The 21773-nt window shown below is 36.0% G+C and overlaps 1 protein-coding gene across 4 annotated transcripts; it reads left to right on the top strand.

The window, feature by feature from the left end:
• The first annotated feature begins 4825 nt into the window (after positions 1-4825).
• Positions 4826-21225, top strand: LOC107031070 (pre-mRNA-processing factor 39). 4 transcript variants are annotated; one of them, XM_015232273.2, is made up of 14 exons: positions 4826-5005; positions 5820-6273; positions 6769-6872; positions 7852-8081; positions 8696-8863; positions 9394-9745; positions 10234-10377; positions 13614-13766; positions 13859-13975; positions 15215-15295; positions 15382-15531; positions 17673-17969; positions 19066-19182; positions 20726-21225. In XM_015232273.2, exons 2-14 carry the CDS (start codon positions 5835-5837, stop codon positions 20849-20851), a joined length of 2478 nt encoding a protein of 825 aa, XP_015087759.1. In that variant the 5' UTR covers positions 4826-5005; positions 5820-5834; the 3' UTR covers positions 20852-21225. The 4 variants fall into 4 exon arrangements, with proteins under 4 accessions (XP_015087759.1, XP_015087760.1, XP_027775330.1 ...); XM_015232274.2 differs by having other exon boundaries at positions 5824-6273; XM_027919529.1 differs by lacking the exons at positions 4826-5005; positions 5820-6273; positions 6769-6872 and adding an exon at positions 8391-8548 and having other exon boundaries at positions 7940-8081.
• Positions 21226-21773: the final 548 nt, after the last annotated feature.

Here is a 21773-nt window from a genome sequence, read left to right on the forward strand (position 1 = left end):
TATAGTCTCACAATTGCAGCCAAGAGGACCCATGTTCGAATCCCTTGGGCAACACTTTATTTTTAATTATTTAAAGTGCTAAGTATCTCTATAAATTCGGCCAAGAAAATCTGAGATCGAATCCCAGTGGCCTCACTTTTTATTATTTTGTGTGTCTCACAATTTCAGCCAAGAAGACCCATATTCGAACCCCTTGGGCAGCACCTTATTTTTTTATTTATTTTATTTTGGTGTGAGATTTATGTATCTCACACCCTTGGCCAAGGAGCCAAGTTCGAGCCCCCTCCTTCTCACTATTTTCTTTTTCTTTTATTTTAAGGCTTCTTTCAATGAGCCGGGTTCGAATCCCCTCTATCTCCCTATTTTCTTTTCTTTTAATTTAAGGCTGATTCTTTTAGTGCTAGGACCTTAAGGTCATCGAGATTCACCCCCAAATTGCAGCTACTATTTCCCTTCATCCATACTAGTGACTAGCCGAACCCATGTTCCATTAATATACAATTTTAATTCACTTTCTTACTCTTAGTCTAGGCGTTTAACTCATAGTTTTACATATACTTTTAAATAATTCATTAAGGACCTTACTTTCACTTTCTTATTCATGAACATCACAATTTCTTTTTGCATGTTAAACACACAACATTTAATATCACATGATTTACCATTTTCTGCAAGTGAACCGTCACAATACAAATTACGAAAAATCAGCATGTTGGTGCACACATGACATTCAATATTCGGACGTAGTTAACAATTCATAAACAGTCCAAAACACACACATTTCACACAATCACAATCATTCCTAAAATCATCTATCAGAGGTCATACCAACGCATGCATCAATTCGTTCATAGGATTTAATGACAGGGGCATGCAACGGGGACAACCTTAGTTTTTCGATTGGATTTAAACTGAATCTTAGGGGGCTCTTGGGAAAGGGACCAAGAGAGAAGAAAACCCATACCTTTTCAGCCTTGACAACCAGCCACAACCACACGCCCCAGCCCACACACAAACCTTTCTTCCGAGCTTTGATTCTTGTTTGCAAGTAAAGTTCTTTACTTAAAACACTTAGGCATACGAACTCTTCCTTTTGTTTTTTGATGGATGCAGCCAAGAACACTTTTAGAATAGTGAATTTCACATTTATATTCTGTTTTTGAAGTGTGGGATAAGGCTAAAAACATTTTTTGGAGTAAATTAAAGAATTAAGAGTGGGCAAGAAGCACACTCCTAGTGGGAGTTGTGCGCCCTTTTTTGTGGGAATTGTTGTTGACTTATTCAACACAATTTTGATTATAAAAATCAGATTATAATTATATATTAAGTTATTATTATGCCCCTACTTATTTTCTCTAATTTTTAATCCTTTAATTCGTGCCTCATTATGCTTCCAACTCGGTTCAAACCCGAGTTGTGGAGGTCCGGTCAAACTCGGGTTTGACCACCGAGATTTGACCCATTATGACTAATTAATCCCTTATTCAATTAATTAAATATCAACCTAGGGTAATTACCATACTACCCCTAGCCCCGAAATTACCTTTATACCCCTAGAACCCTTAAAACCTAGGACTAACCCTCTAAGTCCGATTAAGACTCATCCGGGTGAATCCTAGTATTCGGGCAACCAACATGGCTGGAACCAACCCTTCCTAGCTCAACTAACTCACCAAGTTGGTTGGCTTGGCTGGTGCATAGGTTCTGAGGTCTGGTTCCACGTGCATCAAGCCGTGTGAACCCGGTCTAATCTAGGCATTCTAGGTACGTTTAGGCATTACTTCGCATAGTCATTTTCGGGTTGTTACAGAAACTTAATACAATAATATGTAATATAGAAAGGGCAAAGATTGCAAAATGCAAATTGTTAATCAACAAATAGAAAGTTTTCCATGTGTAATCCTATGGAACAAGGAGCTGCGCACAAATCTTGGAAGTGGCGAACAGAGCTACAGCAAACGGGTTTTCACGCGGAATTCAATTTCCTTTTGGTTTTGGATGCCTAATTTGCTTTGGACTCAATTATTTTATTAGGGTTTACTACATCTATAAATAGTACATACAAATAATTATTTGAGGCATTCAATTATAGGGGGAGTTACTTTGGAAGAGAAAGTCGTCAATACTTTTTAGGGTTCTTTCCCAAAAAGGGGGAGAAGTTGGATCTGTCGTTACACGACCATCACTATCAAACTCGCAAATTTTCAATGTATCTCGTTTATTTTGATTCTTAAAATAGCCTTTGTGAGTGTTATTACTACTCTAATACATCATTGCTATAGTAGCCTTTGTTTTATGCAATATATCGTATTCATATTTAAGGTATTTATATCTAGAAGAATATCTGATAAAGTTGTAGGAAACACATCTACAAACTCTCTTACCACCCGCGTGGTCTCAAAAGAAGATGGACCCTTGGTAAGATCACAGACATGAGCAAAATATGATAAGAAACCTTTTCCATAATACAATGATCAAAGATAAAATATATCACTCCTCTCAGACACAGACTCTAAGTACCCTTACACTCTAATCAAGGTAAATTGGGATAAACTAACATCAAGGTCTTAGCAAAATAGTCTAGAGTCACTTGTGTCACGACCCAAGGTACACCCTAAACGTAACATGACATATAAAATCCCGCGAGGGTAATTAAAATTTTTGAATGTAGTAAATTTTTGGATTGAAACCCTAGTTCAACCTTGCTAACTGAAATTTAGACGTAGGGCGTGAGGAAGTTTCTCACTATGATAGTCTTATATACCTTACTGATGAATCTATAAAGAAAATGCTAACATATGAAGTGTGGGGAAGAATTTTTGATTAAAAACCTTAGTTATCTTGAAGAGAATCTTGAACTCAGAGCCTTTAGATCTTGCGAAATTGGAGAAATCACTTTCTTGGAGTTCTTGATCTTTGGAAGAAGGCGAATTAGGAATTTTGAGATTTGATATATGTATAATCATGTTATTAGGTTATAAGATGGACTTAGGAAAGTTGATTGGGGATAAAAGGTCAAAAATACCCTTCTAGAAATGTAAGAAGACCATACAAGTCGAAGGGAACAAACTTTTTAATGAATCTCGTTGACAAAATCGGCGATCTGAAGGTCTAATCACCAAAATACTCAATGGATCACCAAAAAGGGGCTTTACACCTATATTGGTCTCATATTTTAAAGGGATAATGCACAAGTACCCCCTCAACATATGCCCGAAATCTCAGAGACACATTTATACTTTACTAAGGTCCTATTACCCCCCTGAACTTATTTTATTAGTAATTTTCTACTCCTTTTCGGCCTAGGTGACACTATCTTGTAGGCTCAACGCTGGTTGACTTTTTTTTTTCAAGATAGTGCCACGTAGGCTGAAAAGGGGTAGAAAATTACTTATAAAATAAGTCCACGGGGTGATAGGACTTAATATAGTATAAGTGTGTCTATGGGATTTCGGGCATAGGTTGAGGGGGTACTTGTGCATTTTTCCTATTTTAAATTTTATTTTGTTACAACCTTGTCGGTTCATATAGTTTTAACAATTGGCCAATTGGCCTAAGTTTTATAGTTAAGATCTTCTACAATCTGTTTCTCGATTCAATTAGTATCGAGGTTAGTCACGCCCTTCGCCAACTTTAAGGTATCACAAATTCGGTATCAAGGCGAAGTCATGTTATTAGAAGTCTACAAAGCTGTGTCTTGCCGATTCTTAATTATGGATATGTTGTGCATCATACTTGTAGTAATGGCTAAAAGACATTTAGGAGTATTTCATGTCTTTCATTGATAGTTCGTGTTATAAAGCAATGTCATTAGGTTATAAGATATTGATTTTTGTTATTATTCCAGAATGTCGAATTCTAAAATCAAGCTTCAAAATTTTAATGGTTGAACATCGAAGAAAACCAAAAAGAAAATGAAGAAGGAAGAACGATAACAAAGAAGAACAAGCCATTAATGGCCATAAGAAAAAGAAAAAAAAACAATGTGCTATATTTCGAGAAAATATTATGACCAAATCATTGTTTGTAATCATCCAAAAAAAAATTTTACAAATATGTTGAGAGAAATTATGGCCGGCATACCTATTTTTATGTAAAAAAAATTAGAAAAGTTCATTGTATGTGACATATTTTAATGGAAAAAAGGTGAAAAAATAAGTTAAATGCGTAAAAATGTCCTCAATAACTTTTTTTTTCCGTAAAAGGATAGACCCTCAATAACTTTAAGTGTTCACTTAAGAATAATGTATGATTTTAGGGGATATGTTACGTATTTTCTCGCTCTAACTAGAGTTATCAGAGCAAGATGATAAGATTCACCGACCAAGTTTTTTAAAATAAAAATATTTTGACAATCACAATATATGTGCTTGTGGTTCAATTCCAAAAGTTATGTTTTCTACATCGGTGATTATTGATATAAAAATGACACAAGCTAAGATGATATCTATACCAAATCAACATCATAAATTTATTGCAAAGGATCGACTGACAAGAATGAATATCTAATTTTACATTCATTGATTATCAAAATATTATGCCATGAAATTAGCGATAAATTTTGTTATTTAGCTACAAAATAACATTCCATTACGTACCAATCTTCCACTTCCTAATCCATGACTTTTACATCCTCCAATCTACAACCATATCCTCAGTAAAGTGAAGCACCAAAGAAACATATAATGAAAGAATTATTATTTTGTAGTAAAATGTTAACGTGCAAGAGACATTTTGCTATGATGGTTGAAAAAATTAAATCAATCTTAGAATTGGGATTAAAAACGTAATTTACACTTCTCATTACGAAAAAGTGCAAATATCCTAGGCAAGTCACTCGCGCTCTATAGACAGACTACCGCATCGTTTATTTGCCCTAATCCTTCTCTTTCCTCCATAGAACTGAAAAACCCCGAAACTCGTAGAGAAAACCTCTGCAGCTTTTCTCTACAACGATACGAAGAAGCCTCTCCAAACTCTTCGTCGACCTCTCGTCCTCCGCCAGGTTAGTTCCTTTTTCCGGCTTCTCCACCGTCACCTTCTACGTTGTCGGAAACAACAATGCTCACCTTTTATTTTTGTATTCTTATTTGTTCGACGTATTCCATCTGTAGGTTATCCGCTTTTAATTCTTTATTTATCCGAAGTTCTATGCTGGCTGGTAGGATTTGTACCCTAAACCGTAGTTCATTGGCTTGTATTTGCCAGGATTTTGTAAAGTTTTATACATTTTACGAGGTTTAGAGTGTAGATTTGTGTTCTGATATTTGAAATTCTGGTCTGTATAGTCAGATTGAGGATTATAAGTAGTGGTGCTGCGTACCGCCAGTTGCAATTGGTGCAATTTAATGGCGTTTGTGGATATTTTTTTAATTGCTAAGTTCCAACTGCGCAGTCATCTGTCTTTAAATTTTAGCTTGTTTGCCCTAATAGTAGGATAAGAGGGGAAGTAACTTTTTGCTTTGACTAGGTTTAGAGTATAAATATTTTATCTCTTTGTTGTCTTGCCCTCTGTTCTTATCGGAAGTGACTTATAGATGGTTGAAATTGTGAAGTTTCTCATTAGCAAACAACTAGAGTAGACCTGATGTTTAAGGTGACTTCATAAATATAGAAAGAAACAAGTAAAAGGAAGAGGAGGGTATATTACATTTTTCTCAATACACATTTTGTGATATTATTATGTTCAATTAGTCATTGTACTCGTTCTCTGATCTATTTATATGTATATGATAGGGAGCAAATGTGTATAATGTTTATTTTTTCTTTGTTTTTTCTAATATCAACTGCTATACTAATCAGTTTTGCCTGTGATGTAGAAAGGTTTCAAAACTATGGGCGAAAGCGAAACTGTTGTAGCTCAAACCTCGTCAGTCACTGATTATATGTCTGCTGCTTATTCGTCAATAAATCCTGATGATGCTGGTGCCCACGCTTCTTCTGATGCTGGAAATGCTGGGGATCTGGCCACTGCATGTCCAAATGGCCCAGGGGAGTCAGCAGCTACTAATGTAGAAGCTGGAAACACTTATTCTACTGATGAAGTGTCTACCCAGCAAGAAGCTGCAACTGCTATGGCATATGACGTGAGCCAGGATCTTGCAGCTCTAGCAAATGCACCCGCAGGCTCATCCCAAGTTGCTGATTATGAATCTTCTGCAAATGGTAATACTGCTGAAGCAAGAGACATTGCAGCAGCTGGAATTGCTGAAAATGGGATTGCAGCAGACGTTCATGGAAGTTCCAATATGCATCAGCCAGAAGATGGCTTAGGTATAACTTTTAACTGTTCGGTATCCTTGTGTCATCATCTGTTGCTACTCCTGCAATTATAAACTAATCAAGAACTTCATTAGATGTTAAGGGATGCGTGTTATCAATTTAATTAGTCAGAAGAATCATAATACAAATGCATGATTCTAATGTAGATCTTTTTGTAGACATTTGGATTAACTAGTTGATTTCCTATACAATATCTGCATAAACTGAAAAGTTACGCTAGGATGCTACCATAGCGCGTCTCTATGTGAATGTCTTTATTGGTTGGTAGTTGTTTGTTTTCCTCAGTAGTCTTTCACATTGCAACCAGCTGCTTTCCCCAGTCTATTTCCTTTTACTTCTTCCTGCAGCATGGTGTCTACTCCATCAATTTTGTTGTCTTTCTTAATCTTTCATTTTTTTAAAGTTCGAAATTTCCTTCTATGTTTGTCCTGAATGTTAGTTGCATCAACAGGTAGTGTACTTACTAGCTATATTTTCTGTTAGCAGCTTTATCTCCTGAAGAGGAAAGATTATGGAGCATAGTTAGGACAAATTCTTTAGACTTCAATGCTTGGACTGCCCTTATTGAGGAGACGGAGAAGATGTCGGAGGTACTTTAACTGACCTTCTGTTAAGGGGATTTGTCATCTCGGCTTTCTTCATTTTCTGGTCTTCGTTTTTGTTTATTGAGAAAAGGGAGTTTCTTATCATTTATATTTCAATTTGCTTTGCTTACTGTCCAACTGGTAAGAAACTATCTAGATAGGTACTGTCTTGTCTGATATTTTGCAAGAATTACACCTGACTTTCATGCTAGGGGGGAGGGTAGCGTGTAGCACAAAATTTCTCAAGTACATATAATTTGGGGTACTATTCCTGGCAAATAGTTACTAAGCTATAAATTAATTGCCTATGCAAATTATTGCAGAAGCCGTGCCAAAAGCATTTTCTTGCCTTACCTTGTATCTTTTTATGTTCTATAACTTCTCGTTAGCTAAGCTGAGTCTCCTGTTCTCAAAGAACAGAGCACTATGGTGTTGGTGGTATTCTGACTCTCTTCCCATCCATACCATGTGTTAATCTACTTGGGAATTTTTTTGGTGGTGTCCATGTCTTAAGCTAAAATTACCACTGTTCCAGGATTGTAATCAGTGACACATACCATTTTTTCATTAGCAAGAGATTTAACAGTACAATAATGGTGGTGGTGTTAATGCTCTTATTCCCGTTACTTTATGCACTTCCCTTTTTTGGTCCCTGAAGATTTGATCCATTTTCATTAATTAAAGAGCTTTTTATTTCCATGAAGTCAAACTAGTACACATTCATATAATTGATTTTAATATGGTGTATCTTGGATGAGTTGCCTAACATTTAGCATGACTTAGTCATAGACTCATAGTTAAATTTCTTAATCTTTACACTAAGCAAACAAGCTCATATACAACGTGGAGTGTATATTGTTCTTTTGTAAGCAAATTTTCTATGGGTCAATTTTCTTGCTAAAATAAGCTTGTGGCTGTGATATCGCACAACTTGTGGTTACAAATTTCCTCAATGCTGGTTGTTTTGCATTGTGAAAATGTGTAGGGCAACATTTTGAAAATTCGGAAGGCTTATGATGCATTCTTGGCAGAATTTCCTCTGTGTTACGGTTATTGGAAGAAATTTGCAGATCATGAGGCACGTCTTGGCTCTGGTGACAAAGTTGTGGAGGTCTATGAACGAGCTGTTCAAGGTGTGACATATTCGGTAGATATGTGGTTGCACTATTGTGTTTTTGCTATAAGCACTTATGGAGATCCTGACACCATTAGAAGGTAATGCCATTGCTGATTTGATTTGTTCTAGTTTTATATGGGAGATCATCAGCACAAGATGCTTATAAATTTTTTCTTTGTACCAAACTATATGATCTTTCAATGCTCTCTGACCTGATTTCAGCATGTCTGCAACAGCTCTTGTTCATCTACATGGCGTAAGGTTTGTTTGGATTGCACTTCAGAATTGTATGACTGATGTGCAATCCACGTGATTCTATGGCCTGCTTAGTAGCCATATGAGTTTTCTTCAGGATTCAATTCAATTTTATGGCCTTATTCTCCCCCTTATATTTTACCTGTCCTTAGGGCTGTGTATAGTCCTGTAGTTCTCCATGATATTTTGCTGTTATTACCGTCGCACATGAGATGTATCAATAAACACATTGCTGCTGAGAAGATCTCGTCAGTAAGGCTAAGATGCCCTCTGCACCTTCCATGGACATTGTAAGATTGTTTCGAGGAAGGTAAATGCAGCATATTTGTGGGAGTGTCTGCTCTTTGAGTGAATTAGTACTTTAGCTTGAACTCTCATGTACTGCATTTTCTAGAGCCCATGCAAAGGCATGCATGTGTTATTAATCTTATAGTACATTGTTCTGTTGGTTTGTTAGGTTATTTGAAAGAGGATTAGTGTATGTTGGAACAGACTACCTGTCCTTTCCACTTTGGGATAAGTACCTGGAGTATGAGTACACACAGCAGGCTTGGTCGAATGTTGCTGCTATCTACACACAGATATTGCAGAATCCAAATCAGCAGCTTGATCGCTATTTTGAAGGGTGATTATCTTCCTTGAAGCTTTATTTTGCATTTCATATTCATTCAGGGCCTTCAGATTATCTCTGACAGTATCATTCTGCTTGTCTTGTGGAAAATACACCATTACTTATTTAATTATATAAAGAAGCTTAATCGTTAGCGGTGTCTTTCATTGGTTTTACTTGTATAAACATATTTCTTTTGAAAACTTATGTGTTCAAGTATGGCAATAAGTTTTTGTCTGTGTGAAGGAATATTGTCACTTACTAGCAAGTGATCAATATAGCATATAATGCTAACCTGGGCCTGCTCTTACCTTTTAGTGAGAAACTGTGGAGAATTGAAGTTCCATGCTAGTTTTTAAAAATCCACCTGTAGGAGCATCAATCCTAGCTAATTCAGCTGATGGTCTTCAAATATATTTCAGACAGGTCAACATGTACTATTTGAGGGTTTAATTATATACAGTTTCAGTGTAGTGAATTTTTTGTTGATACAAGAAAAGTAGTTGATGTAAAACTGTTCCTTTCCTCTGTAATTCTATCTGCAGTTTCAAGGAGTTGGTGGCTAGTAGGCCTCTATCAGAGTTACGAACTCCTGAAGAAGCTGCAGCTGCAGCTGCAGTAGAAGCTGGGGATGAACAGATTGAGGGTGAGGATAATCCTGGTTCTGAGCCTTCTAAACCTGTTAGTGCAAGCTTAAAAGATGCCGAGGAGTTGGAGAAGTATATCACCATTAGAGAAGAGATGTATAAGAAAGCTAAAGAGTTTGATTCTAAGATCATTGGTTTTGAAACATCTATAAGGAGGCCATATTTTCATGTGAGGCCTCTGAATGTCGCAGAGCTTGAAAATTGGCACAATTATATTGACTTTATAGAAGGAGGAGATGACTTCAATAAGGTACTTGGGTTTGGTTATTTTGTGGATTTCAGTTTCTCTTTATTTGTAGCTTTAGTTGCCTTGCTATACATTTATTTACAGTTAAAAATAGTATCTGCTGCCTCATTTGCTATATTGGCTAAATCATCGGAATGAAGCATCTTTTTAAACGGGATATTGAACTTGGACTAACGCATGGGCCATCCATTTGCTTTCTATACGGCTAAGTACTTCAAACCCTCATTTGTGAGTCGACGTTCTGGGTTCATGATCTGTTGTGTAGTGGAATATTTGTTTTGAATTTCCACTGTTATGCATGCAGGTGTGTTCTTATCTTCCTAACCATGTCAGGCTAGATAGGTCCCACCCTTTTGTATTAGAGGGGCCCTGTTCCACCAGCGGAGTACTCCTTGTGCATCATTCTTTAGTCCTTTCAGTTTTTTGTGTAATTTCTTTATTGTGGTAGAGTGTAAATCTGTGTTAAGCCATTTGTTACTTGTGCAAGTTAGGTGGTCAAGCTGTATGAGAGATGTTTGATTGCGTGTGCCAATTATCCTGAATATTGGATTCGGTATGTTTCTTGCATGGAAATAAGTGGAAGTTTGGATCTTGCCGATAATGCCCTTGCTCGTGCCACTCAAGTCTTTGTTAAGGTAAAATCTTGGTCTCTTCCAGCAAGATACACTCTTTGCTTTTAGGGGTCAGCTTCTGCATCATATGCTTGATAGTTTGTGTTTTTTATTTGACAAATTATTTGTCTCTTTGCTTGCCTGGTTTAGCAGTTTAGTGGTTATTAATTGTTCATCTCAAAGTTTAGTATTTAAAGATATTGTAAGATTTTTCTTCCCTCATAAACTGTCTTTTCTATTGATTGAAATCAGTAAATATCTTTTGAGAGGTTATATTTTTTTTTTATATACAATGAGCACAAAGATCATGCCAAAAAACTTACAAGCAACCTCAATTCCTTTACATTACTGCTGGAAGCTGAGAATTGCCGACATTCTATCCACCATTGTGTTTACATAAGTGGAGACCAAAAAAGCTAAATAGGAGATGCATCTACATATCAAGATATGAATGTTCTCGTATTTGCTTTAAAAGCATCTTTACATTCTTTCCTTACATATCACCTCTCAAATGCAAGCTGGGATCGTATTCCAGATTCTATTCTTATGTTTCCCAATAACTTTTCTGTTCAACATTAATGAAGCTGCCTAACATATTGAAACCTGATATGTGAGCTACATTGTGACCATAAATTATTAGCATCCTCCCCATTCTTTTCACAAAGTAGACGTCTCGTACAAAGGGGCATGCCTCCTCTGTAAAGACTGTTGAGTGAATACAGTTTCATGAGGAAGTGTCTAGCAAAAATGAGCTACCTTGTATGGTTCCCTAGTCTTCCAAATAATTGGATCAGTATTTCCCTCTTTGTTTTTTTTTATAAAAGAAATATCTTGACATAGAAAGGTTGAGCTCCAGGGAAACCAACGGTGGCTGTAGTATGGAGTGGCTGCAATCATGGACAGAAATAATCAATAGTTCTTCCACCTCATCAAGTAAATTGTTGATTCATGACCAAAAAAAGGTGTGCAAACTGTTGCCCCTTGGTGTTGCTTGGTTGCTAAGTTGCTCGGACTCGGGTGTGGGCTATGTTGCTCGGACTCGAGGGCAGGTATCTAAGATGGGTGCGAATCTGAGAGTTGGATTTGGCAAACTATAAATTTTAAGTTTTGGGGTTATGAATCCGAGTATGGATACGGTGGCGGAGATTCAACTAAAATGTTCAATATTATAAAAATAGATTATGAAGATGTTCTAAATTTGAGAGATATTTGTAGAATCCAATTTGGAGTCAAATGTAGCAATACTTATCCTAGTCTTATCTCCTAACCTATGGTAAAGCTAAAAAAATTATGTTTAAATGATAATATTAAGATTTATTGTCCAAGTCATTAAGGGATTTTTACATTTCATAATAGTCCAACAAAGTCCACAACACTAATTATACAAAGATTAAGCCTATGAAATGTAAAATGTTATAAGAAGTTGTTAAGCCCAAATGTTTAGTTGCAAACCATGAAGGGTAAAGAAGACATTAAAAAAATCTACCCTAGTTTATATATCTTATTTCGTTTTCCTCGCTAGTCGCCACTGACTCTACGAATACAACAAGACCTCAACCCTAGCTCATTCATACTCTCTCTCTTTGCAAAGATGCTACTGAAGTTTGATCCATCTCAGGTCCCCTCTCTCTCTGCCAAAATGCCGCCAAATTTCGATTCGTTTCAGGTCGTCAAGTTTTTTGAAATTCTCAATTTCCCCCCAAATTTGTTCTTGACTCTGGTCAAAGTATCCGAATGGCATTGACCGAACCCGCACCCGCACCTGCACCAGTGTCGTGTCGAGACGGGTTCGACAGCCAAAATGAATAGTCTGTGCAACATAGTTGGATTTGGCAAATTTTAATTTCAAGATTCAGGGGTACGAATACGAGTATGATATGGGTGTGGGGATTCAGTTAAAAATATACAATATTATTTATATAGTTATGAAGATATTCTAATTTAAGAGATATGTAGTGATAAGCTTACATGTAATGATTAAAACTATTTAAAAGAATATGTAAAGATTCTGATCAAAGAATAAACAATTTAATAAAAGGGTTAATTATGTTCAATTAGTCATTTAAAGGTATAAATTAATTATCAAAATTGACATGCTACTAATGAATTTTTAAAATGATTACTCCTTTTATAAGAAAGGAAGTCATAAATAGGACTTCAATATTTACTGTCAGTTTGACGATTTAAGAAATAAAAGCCTTAATACAATAAAGATGGTACAATTCATAATTAGAGTCATGTTCGTTTCTTTGTTATTTTTCAAGATATTATCTTTCGGCCGGTTCTCTTGTTTTGGCCTAAACATGAAGCAAACCCTATGAAAAAGTGGAATCAGATCTCGTGGCTTTAGAAGCTTGTCGCTGATCTGAAGACGTCACCGGCAAAGTACCTCTTGGCGACTGCGACTTCTGTTAGCTATTCTCTATCAACTTCGTCGGAGAAAATGTCGTCAACTTTCAGCAGCGATGAAACTGCTCTCTTCTTTCCCAAGTTTGTTCTCAATCCAGCACCCGTGCCCACACCAGTGTCGCGTCAAGATGGGTTTGGCTGCAAAAACGAAGAGTCCGCAACATAGCTTGGTTGTCTGTTATCTTTTAATTTTAGCATAGATTAGAGATGACCTGTCAATATATTTTCTAGATCGGGTTGGAGATTGCTCCATCTGAATAATCTGAAATGAGCAGCTCATAATGCTAATGCCGCAGTGTTGCACTGGTCATCTGCTGATAAGCTGCTTGCTTGTCTGTCATCCTGTAGTCTCAGCATTGATATTGCTCTTCGTAGATTTCTTAGCATTAAGAAGGTCTGGATTCAATTTAATGTGCTGGTTATTCTAGTTTACCCATGAGGTCGTAGGCAATCTTCTCAATTGAATTTTCTTTCAATGTTGGTGCTGGGAATAATGGAGATAAGTTAAATTAGTGGAAGTGCTATTTTATTATAATTTTTGTTGTCCTTTGACAAATTTACATTTTTCTTACAAAATAGGTTTTTGAAGTAGTGAATCAAGTAGTCGTCGTTGATGAATTCCTTTTGGTTTCTAATATTTTTTCACTCATGCTATATGTGATCCTCAAGGATTATAATAGGCTGGTTTTATTTGCCAAGAGTTTGAACTTGAAAGGGTGGAAACAAGTTGCTTTAGTTTCTAATGTCCATGAAGTATTTAATTCTGTGTACTGTTTAGAGCTGTTCCCTTGAGTGTTGCCCCTCAAACCTACTATATTGTATCATCAAGCTCGTTTGTCCATCTTTAACAGAGGCAACCAGAGATTCACCTTTTTGCTGCTCAATTGCGGGAGCAACGTGGCGATATTACTGGTGCTCGAGCTGCATATCAACTTGTGCATGCTGAAATATCACCTGGGCTTGTAGAAGCAATAATTAAGCATGCAAACATGGAACGTCGACTTGTAAGTTTGTTTGGTCATGTACTATGGTTTCAGTACCAGCTTTGATTTTTGTTGACTTGTCCGATGTATCGTTTTCTTGTTTTTTTTTGAAGGGGAATCTTGATGATGCCTGTTCCATATACGAACAAGCTATTGCCATTGAAAAAGGAAAGGAACACTCACAGTGTCTGCCATTATTGTTTGCACAGTACTCTCGGTTTTGTTACTTGGTAAAGTTCTTTTTGTCTTGTGTTTCCAGTTTTTATATTTTTGACTCAATTAATTGGCTACTGCCATTTCAATCTTGTTGTAATGTACCCCTTCCCAGTTGTGGCAAACAGTTACAGATATTGCTCTCTTTCAGATGTTTGTGGAAATTGATATTAATATTTTGTTTACCAATGCGCCTCTTTTTTGTTTCTTTAGTGGGTGGGAGCACGTGTCATTATCATATCATATCTCTCCATTTCAATTTATTTGGCTTACTTTCGTTTTTAGTTGTTTGAAAGAATGTTTCTTTCTGAATTTGGCAACGCTTTAATTCCAAAATCCCACAAGATTAAGGCTTTTGGTATATTATACGATATTTAGTTCAAGACTATAGGATTTACAAGTCTTATTTACTTTCTTAAACTCCATGCCCGGTCAAATTAAGGCACATGAATTGAAATGGAGGTAGTAACAGAAATATGTATGTATTTTCTGCTCATTGCAGCATATGAATGTGAACATTCCCTGTGCACTTTGTCGCAGGTGGCTGCCCCTCCTGTGGCCTTGTATATAACCATATGGAATGCTGTTAGTTGAATTGGTCTAGGATGATATATGGAACTTCTACCTTGGAATGTTGCATTCATCGTATCTAGTTGTGGATATATGAGACTCCTGTTCTTTAAAATTGCAGCATATATTTCCAGAAATATGGAACTCCTGGTCCTTTCTTGAAATTTAGAAGTTATGGGTCAATATTTTCTTGTTCGTTTTCTCAATACTGTTATCCTAATTGACCAGTTCTCTCCTTTTTTAGTATAATATCTAGATGCATTTCCTTATTTTGTTTAGCTTAATCTCCAAATTTCCCTATTCTACTTTTCATATTACTAAAGATATCTGTTTTGTGGAAGTGCATCAACATAATTTATGGTGCAATAGCAACCTATAATAGTGAGACAGTTATGACCATAACCTGTCACAATATTCTACTTATCAATTGATTCTCAATCATTTTAGTGATTTGTTCACTTTTACACACTCTACCCTGCCCTTGTCGAAGGCTTTCCAGTAGAAAAAAAATCAGAATAGTGTAAGTGCATGGAGAGTCATTAAGGGGGTTTCCTTGATACCCGGTATTATTGAGTGGTGATATTGTGGAAAATATTCTTCTCTCTTCAATGTTCCTCATGAGTAAAATCATTTAAAATTTATGTATTCATCCTCCTTTGGCTCACTGTCACAATTTCTGTTGGAAGGTTTCTGGGAAGGCGGAAAAAGCTAGGGAAATTCTTGATCAAGCAGTTGAGAATGTCCAGCTGTCAAAACCACTTCTGGAGGTTTGTCTGTCTTTTCTCATCCAAGGGCATAAACTGTGGAGAAATTGGTGTTTCTTATTGATATGCTCTTTTCATGTAATATGCAGGCACTAATCCATTTAGAATCCATTCAGTCACTCCCAAAGAGAGTAGATTTGTTGGATTCATTGGTTGATAAGTTCTTAGTTCCATCTCCTGAGAACCCTAACGTTGCAAGTGTTGATGAAAGAGAGGAATTATCAAGCATTTTCTTGGAGGTACAAACTGTTACATTTGGGTACTTGTCTGTTCTTTGGGTCTGTGATGTACTCTTAATGTTAAGAACAAATATGCATTGTGTTGTTCTCATGGGAACCTGGAGTTGTTTAAATTTCTGATCATGGCCAAGTATTCTTAGAAATGCTTTCAGTTAAATATTTCATGTGCTGGACTAGCTGGTAACACACCCTTGAACTAGTATTCCTGTTGGATGTTTGCCTAGGCTACAATATGTTTTATGCCTTTAGATACTTTTCCAAGTTTGCAATATTGTGTAAAATGGAGTTAAAATTGTCGTACAAATTTTGTTTTTAGAAAGGGACACTGTTGTCTGACCTCCCAAAAAGTAGCAGGCCACTATCTTTGTGATGTACGAAGTAAATACATATCAAGTTCAGTATGGAGTTTGTGTACCATGTTGCATTTGTGGTCAAAATATCGAGTTTTAGGATAAAAACATCCTTAAACTATGACTCAAACATAAAATACATGCCCGTGTTATTATACTAAACAAAACACGTCCCTTGACTAATTTAAAGGTTGCAACAATCACCCTTCTGTTTAGTTTCTGTCAAAAACATATGCCTCCACCTCAAATATCCCTATTCTATTCTTCCCTTTTGTCTTCAGCAATCTTTTCTTTCCTTCTTAAAAGCCTAGAGCTTTTCGATGGAGAAACGATATGCTCAACTCTTTACACCATTACCAATTGAAGAGCTATAGCTTTGACACAATTGTATTCTATGCTATATATAGTTGTGCTTCACAAATAAAAGCAAAAATCAAGTCCATAATTTTTCTCTATTCCAACAGTGTTTCAATTGGTTAATGTGATTGATGAGTGACATTAATTAATTTTTGTTCTCTTCATCTTGAAAGAGATTAGCTTATTTTCTGAACTACAAATAACCACACAATACCAAATATCTGCTCAGCTAGTGTTAAAATGCCTTTTACGTGTTAGGTAAAATGATCCAATGAAATTGAAAGTGTTGGTATGGCTATGTAAAATTCACTAATTGTTTCCATCATAAATCTTTGCCATTTGTGTTGATTAAAAGGTCTGGTTGTATTAAAAGAAAAAAAAGGAATAAGCTGAACGGTATGTATGTTTTAAACCGCAGACGAAGAAATACTCCTCCCATCTTTTTCCTTTTCATTACACCTTAGTGATTCTTTCCAATTGTGCATAATGAGTATTCATGTGATGAATTTTCTTTAGCCGTTTAAAAAATATATATGAATGCTTTTTACATGGACTGAAGAAGGTGAAAGATGGTTGGACACCGAGGGACATAAATTGAGAAGTTAAAAGTGATGTGGTTTATGTGTATGTCATTAGTTTTTTACAGAAACTAAACAGAAGGATGATTGTTGCAGCTTTTGAATTAGTTTAGGGATGTTTTTTGTTTACTATAGTAACACAAAGATGTACTTTAGGTTTGAATCATAGTTCAGGGATGTTTTTACCCTAAAACTCTCAAAATGTCACATGGTTTATATTTGAATCATATGTATGTACTTGTTTTTCTGAACGTTGCTAGTTGTGGTTGAATTAATGATTGTTGCAATGAACAGACTACAGTGTCATATGGTGGTTTAAATCAAATCGTATGATGGTTAAATTTGAATCATATTGGGATGTCTTGATGATGCAATGGGAGGTCTGGAGAGAAAGTTGTTTTATGGGGAATTATGTCTCTTTACCATTTTCCATTTAGTCTTTGAAGTTTAACTCTTTGGAATGTCTGTTTTTAGGATTTATTGATGATTCTTGATCCTTCACAATCTTGCCTTTTAGACCTTGAAGTGTAAACATTTTGGAATATCTTGGTGCAATGGGGAGTCCAGATTGAGATTTGCTTTACTGGGAATTTTTCTGATTCATGAGCTTTCATCATATTTTTAGTTTTTTGAAGACTGAAGTGTAAACATTTTGGAACATCTTTTGGGTGCAAGGGGAGGTCATGGAAATTTGTTTTCTTGTGAATTATTGCAGTCTCTTGTGAGCCTTCACTATCTTTCTTGTCTCTTTAACTGATAGTGCTTTGTGCTAATTGTTTACCACAATCCTCTTGTTGTGGCTGTTCACTTTTGTTGCTTTTGACAAATTGTTCTGAGACGGAGAATGTGTTTGCAGTTTCTCGATCTTTTTGGTGATGCAGTCTCAATTAAGAAGGCTGATGATCGGCATGCGAAACTCTTCTTACGCCATAGAACTTCTTCAGATTCAAAGAAACGTCAGGCTGAAGATTATATAGTTTCTGAGAAAACAAAGTTGGCAAAGTCTGCTGTTGCAGCAACCAACCCTTCAGCGGTTGGTGCATATCCTGGAGCACAGAATCAATGGCCTGCAGGTTATGGTGCACAAGGTCAAACCTGGCCACAGGCTGCACAAGCCCAATCGCAGCAGTGGAATCCTGGTTATGCACAACAGGTAATGTTATGATAAATATTTCACAGTTTCACTAGAGATAGATTGCTACCTGACTCAAATCTCTTCTAAATTTAAAACCCTGATGTGAATCTCAGAGCAATGCAATGTGGGACCACTATGTATGTGTTGCTCCGGCTTTAACCAAAATGTTAATTTGGGTTAAACTGGAACTTCACCATGGAAGAAAAACAATTGAACTTCTTTATTCAAATGGATTTTTTTTCTTTTGAGACAGTAACAACTTGTATTCTATTCCAAAACAAAAACCAGAACCTGCCACAATAAGTTACAGATTTCTTATTACAATTCTGGAGAGTACCAGGAAGATCTTTAATCCTATAGCAAACTTTACAAGGAACCTAAAACATCTTTGATTGATTCTAGATCTACCATGTACTCCTGTTTACACCAAAAAAGAAACAAAACTAAGCAGTTCATCTTAATCTTCTGGATGGAATTGCTCTTGTTCTGGAAGCATATGAGATTTCTTTCTTTCCACACGGACCACTAGATGCAAACCGGAATGATTTTCCATCTTTTTGAAACTTCTTTCTCTTTAATGTGAATCAGCGCTCTGTGTAGTTATCTTTTCTGTGGAGAAATGTTTAGTACTCTGCTGTCCTCAATTTTCCACGTCACATATTTCCTATCCCCTTCCCATGGGGATCCTTGATTGCATGTGTTTCAGTTTTTCATGTGGCCACTAAATCATGCAGGGGTTGATGTGCATGTCTGTGGTTTTGTATTTTGCTCAGTCTGTATGTTCTTTCAGACAATTATTCATTTGCAACAACATATACATAGTGTAATGCACAAGTGGGGTCTGGGGAGGAGGGTGTACACAAACATTTACTCCCACTTGTGGAGATAGAGAGCCTTTTTCCGATAGACCCTGGGCTTAAAATAAAGCATTTCCAGGCAGTTTGAAAATGAATATACGAAAATGAGAGCAATAGCAACAAAATAATGTGAAATGGGAGCAGCACATGACACAATTATTGTTAGTTACTTATTTCTTTTTCTAGAATATACTCTTCAAAGAATCTATGCTATCAGTGGATTTTATTTAAAAAATCTTGTGTTTGTTGAACTTTAGGCGGCATATGGTGCTTACGGCAGTTATGGAACTGGCTATGCACCTCCTCAAGCGCCTGCAGCATCAGTGCCCTCCAGTGGTGGTTATGGTGCTTATCCTTCAACATTCCCAGCCCAGGTATGTGGAACGCCTTTTATGTATCAGCATTTTGTTGCCCGTTTGCATACTGTGTCAAATTGCATTGTTACGCCTTTTATATATCTGCATTTTGTTGCCTGTTTGCATACTGTGTCAAATTGCATTATTTTTTCGGCAGGGATACTTTTATCAATCATCTGTATTGCTTTTATGGTTCCTTTTTGTTTTTATTGTTAACATTGATGTCCTTGTATGCTAATAATGGTTTAGCGTGAAGGTATAATTTGATTTCTGGTAAGTTTCCTGGTTTCCTGTCTGAAAATGTCAGTGAGGCCAAAAGGCTTTCATAACTTATTTCATCCCCCAAATTGTAGCATTTCAGTGTTCAATTTCTAAATTGAATCACTTTATTTCCATTTTGATACTGAAATAAGTTGCCAGTTGAATTAGGAAGTAGTTAAATCCAATCTCTGTTATGTTGATTTCGGTTGGTCAAAATTACAAGGCGCATTATACTTTGTTCCTGTGTAAGAAAAATATTGTACATTTTATTTTATAAAAAAATTTTTATTGGTAAAATATCTTTTAATCTTTAATTTTAACTAATACTTAATTTATTTAATTTTTGTCATTGTGAAATGTTTTGTCCATGTGGAGTGTGATGTGTCAATATTTTAAGTAAAAGAGTATTACACACACCTTGATGAGAGTGTTATAAAAGAATGTGTGTTTCTCAAATTAATAAGTGATAGTTTAGGTATACACTCAAAATAGTTTAGGTATGAAAACCAAAAAAGGATATAGTTTAGGTGTGTTTATGACACTTGTCTCTTTTATAAATGATTGGAAGAGAAGTATGTAGAATGATAGCGTGGTATACCAGGAGAATGTCCCCTCAACATGGACAATTTGACGGTGAATGTAAGGTCTTATTAAGGGCCTATGAGCATTGTGAGGAAGAAAAATCAACAGAAGTTCGTGTTTACATGAAACTAAATGCACCTATTTCTTTGTATCAATGCATATGAATATAATGATAAATGAGGACATGATTACTTATTATGGTATTGTCATACTTCCTCTCACAATTAGTCGGACCTTTAGAGCTACAATTAGTACTACGAGTATAAGATATCAATCCCAGTTAGTGTCTGTGGTAGCTTCTCAAATACATTGACCATTGGGGGAAATACATTGGCCATTGGGGGAAGTTCAATCTAGTGGACACAATAGCAAAGCTTGAAATTCAATGGATAATCTGCTCAGAAATTAATCTGATATGTTAATTCGTCTCCTTCTGATGGTGTTCCTTACCTCGGAACATTTCAGTAATATTTATGCTGCTATGCTGTATTGAAATTGATAATGCCTTGTGTTTGAATCTTTCTTTTTATCAGTGAAATGATGCACACTTGTACTCAAACCCCCTTTTCTAGCACCCCACCTTCGCTGGGGGCCGAGAGGGGAGTTGTTTTGTTTTCATATTTACTTTATATCTCCATAATTTCATGCTACACGAGTATATACCCTTAGGCGTTGATTGTTTTTTGTCACTAAGTAAAATTTTGTTATAACTTGTCAGGCCTTCCCTCAGCAGAATTATGCACAGCCAGCGGGCGCGGCCGCAGGCGCTGCCACTGCCGCTTTGACTCCAGCACCACAAGCTACAACTGTTCCTCCTACAGCATATTACGGCAGTTACTATTGAAATAACAGTTCTCTGCGTCAATTTTTTGCTGGATGTAGTTTGTATCTTCCCCTCAACGGCCAGAATATGTTGCAATACCATGAGTTCTTCTACATGGTTGTAATTTGATTTAATGAGCAGTCGGATAGGAAATTAAGCAATCTAGTGATGTCTTACCTTAGGCTGTTTGCTTTTCGCTAATTAATGTACCATACTTTTGGTTTTAACATATGCTAGTATGCAGGGTTGCAAAGATGTTATGTTTTCCTTGTGCGATTTCTAGTCTCTGTGGGAGTAATTTTATATTGGAGAGTGCATGATTATCTGCTACCAGGAGAGTGTCAACTAATGTTACTGTATTCTTCATTTCAGAAAATATCTTTGATTTTTTGATAGCATGAAAAGGTGACTGGCTTATAACCGGTTCGCTTTGGTGCTTGTTTGGCTATAGCTATGAAAGGCAACTTGATACGTTGGAAGAAAGTAGTTTTTAGTTTTGGGAAAAAAACATAAGCACAGATAGTATACTTTTTTCAACCGGATTTGATTTTTTATTTGATATTTTGAATCAATTAAGTTGATGTTCTAATGAAAATAATGCACAATCTGCGGACTTGGTTAACTAAATAAAATACGTTGCTATTGTCCTTCTTGTCAATAGATACTTTTTAGTATGTTTAAATAGTACAGGATTCGATTTTTATTTGATATTTTGAATCAATTAAGTTGAGAACAGTATGTGTGTAAATATATTCCATACACGATAATATTCAAACATGTGTTTTCTAGTGTTGGACAGAATGAAACGGTTTCATTTGGGTATACAAATTGTATTTATCAATTATCGTACAGCATTAAAATAATATTGTATTTTGCATGCGTATTAAATAAAGAGTACTATCTTGCATATTAAAAAAGATTTTGATTTTCAAATTAAAGGAAA

Source organism: Solanum pennellii, chromosome 9 (genome assembly GCF_001406875.1).
Source record: "Solanum pennellii chromosome 9, SPENNV200".
Taxonomy (NCBI): domain Eukaryota; kingdom Viridiplantae; phylum Streptophyta; class Magnoliopsida; order Solanales; family Solanaceae; genus Solanum; species Solanum pennellii.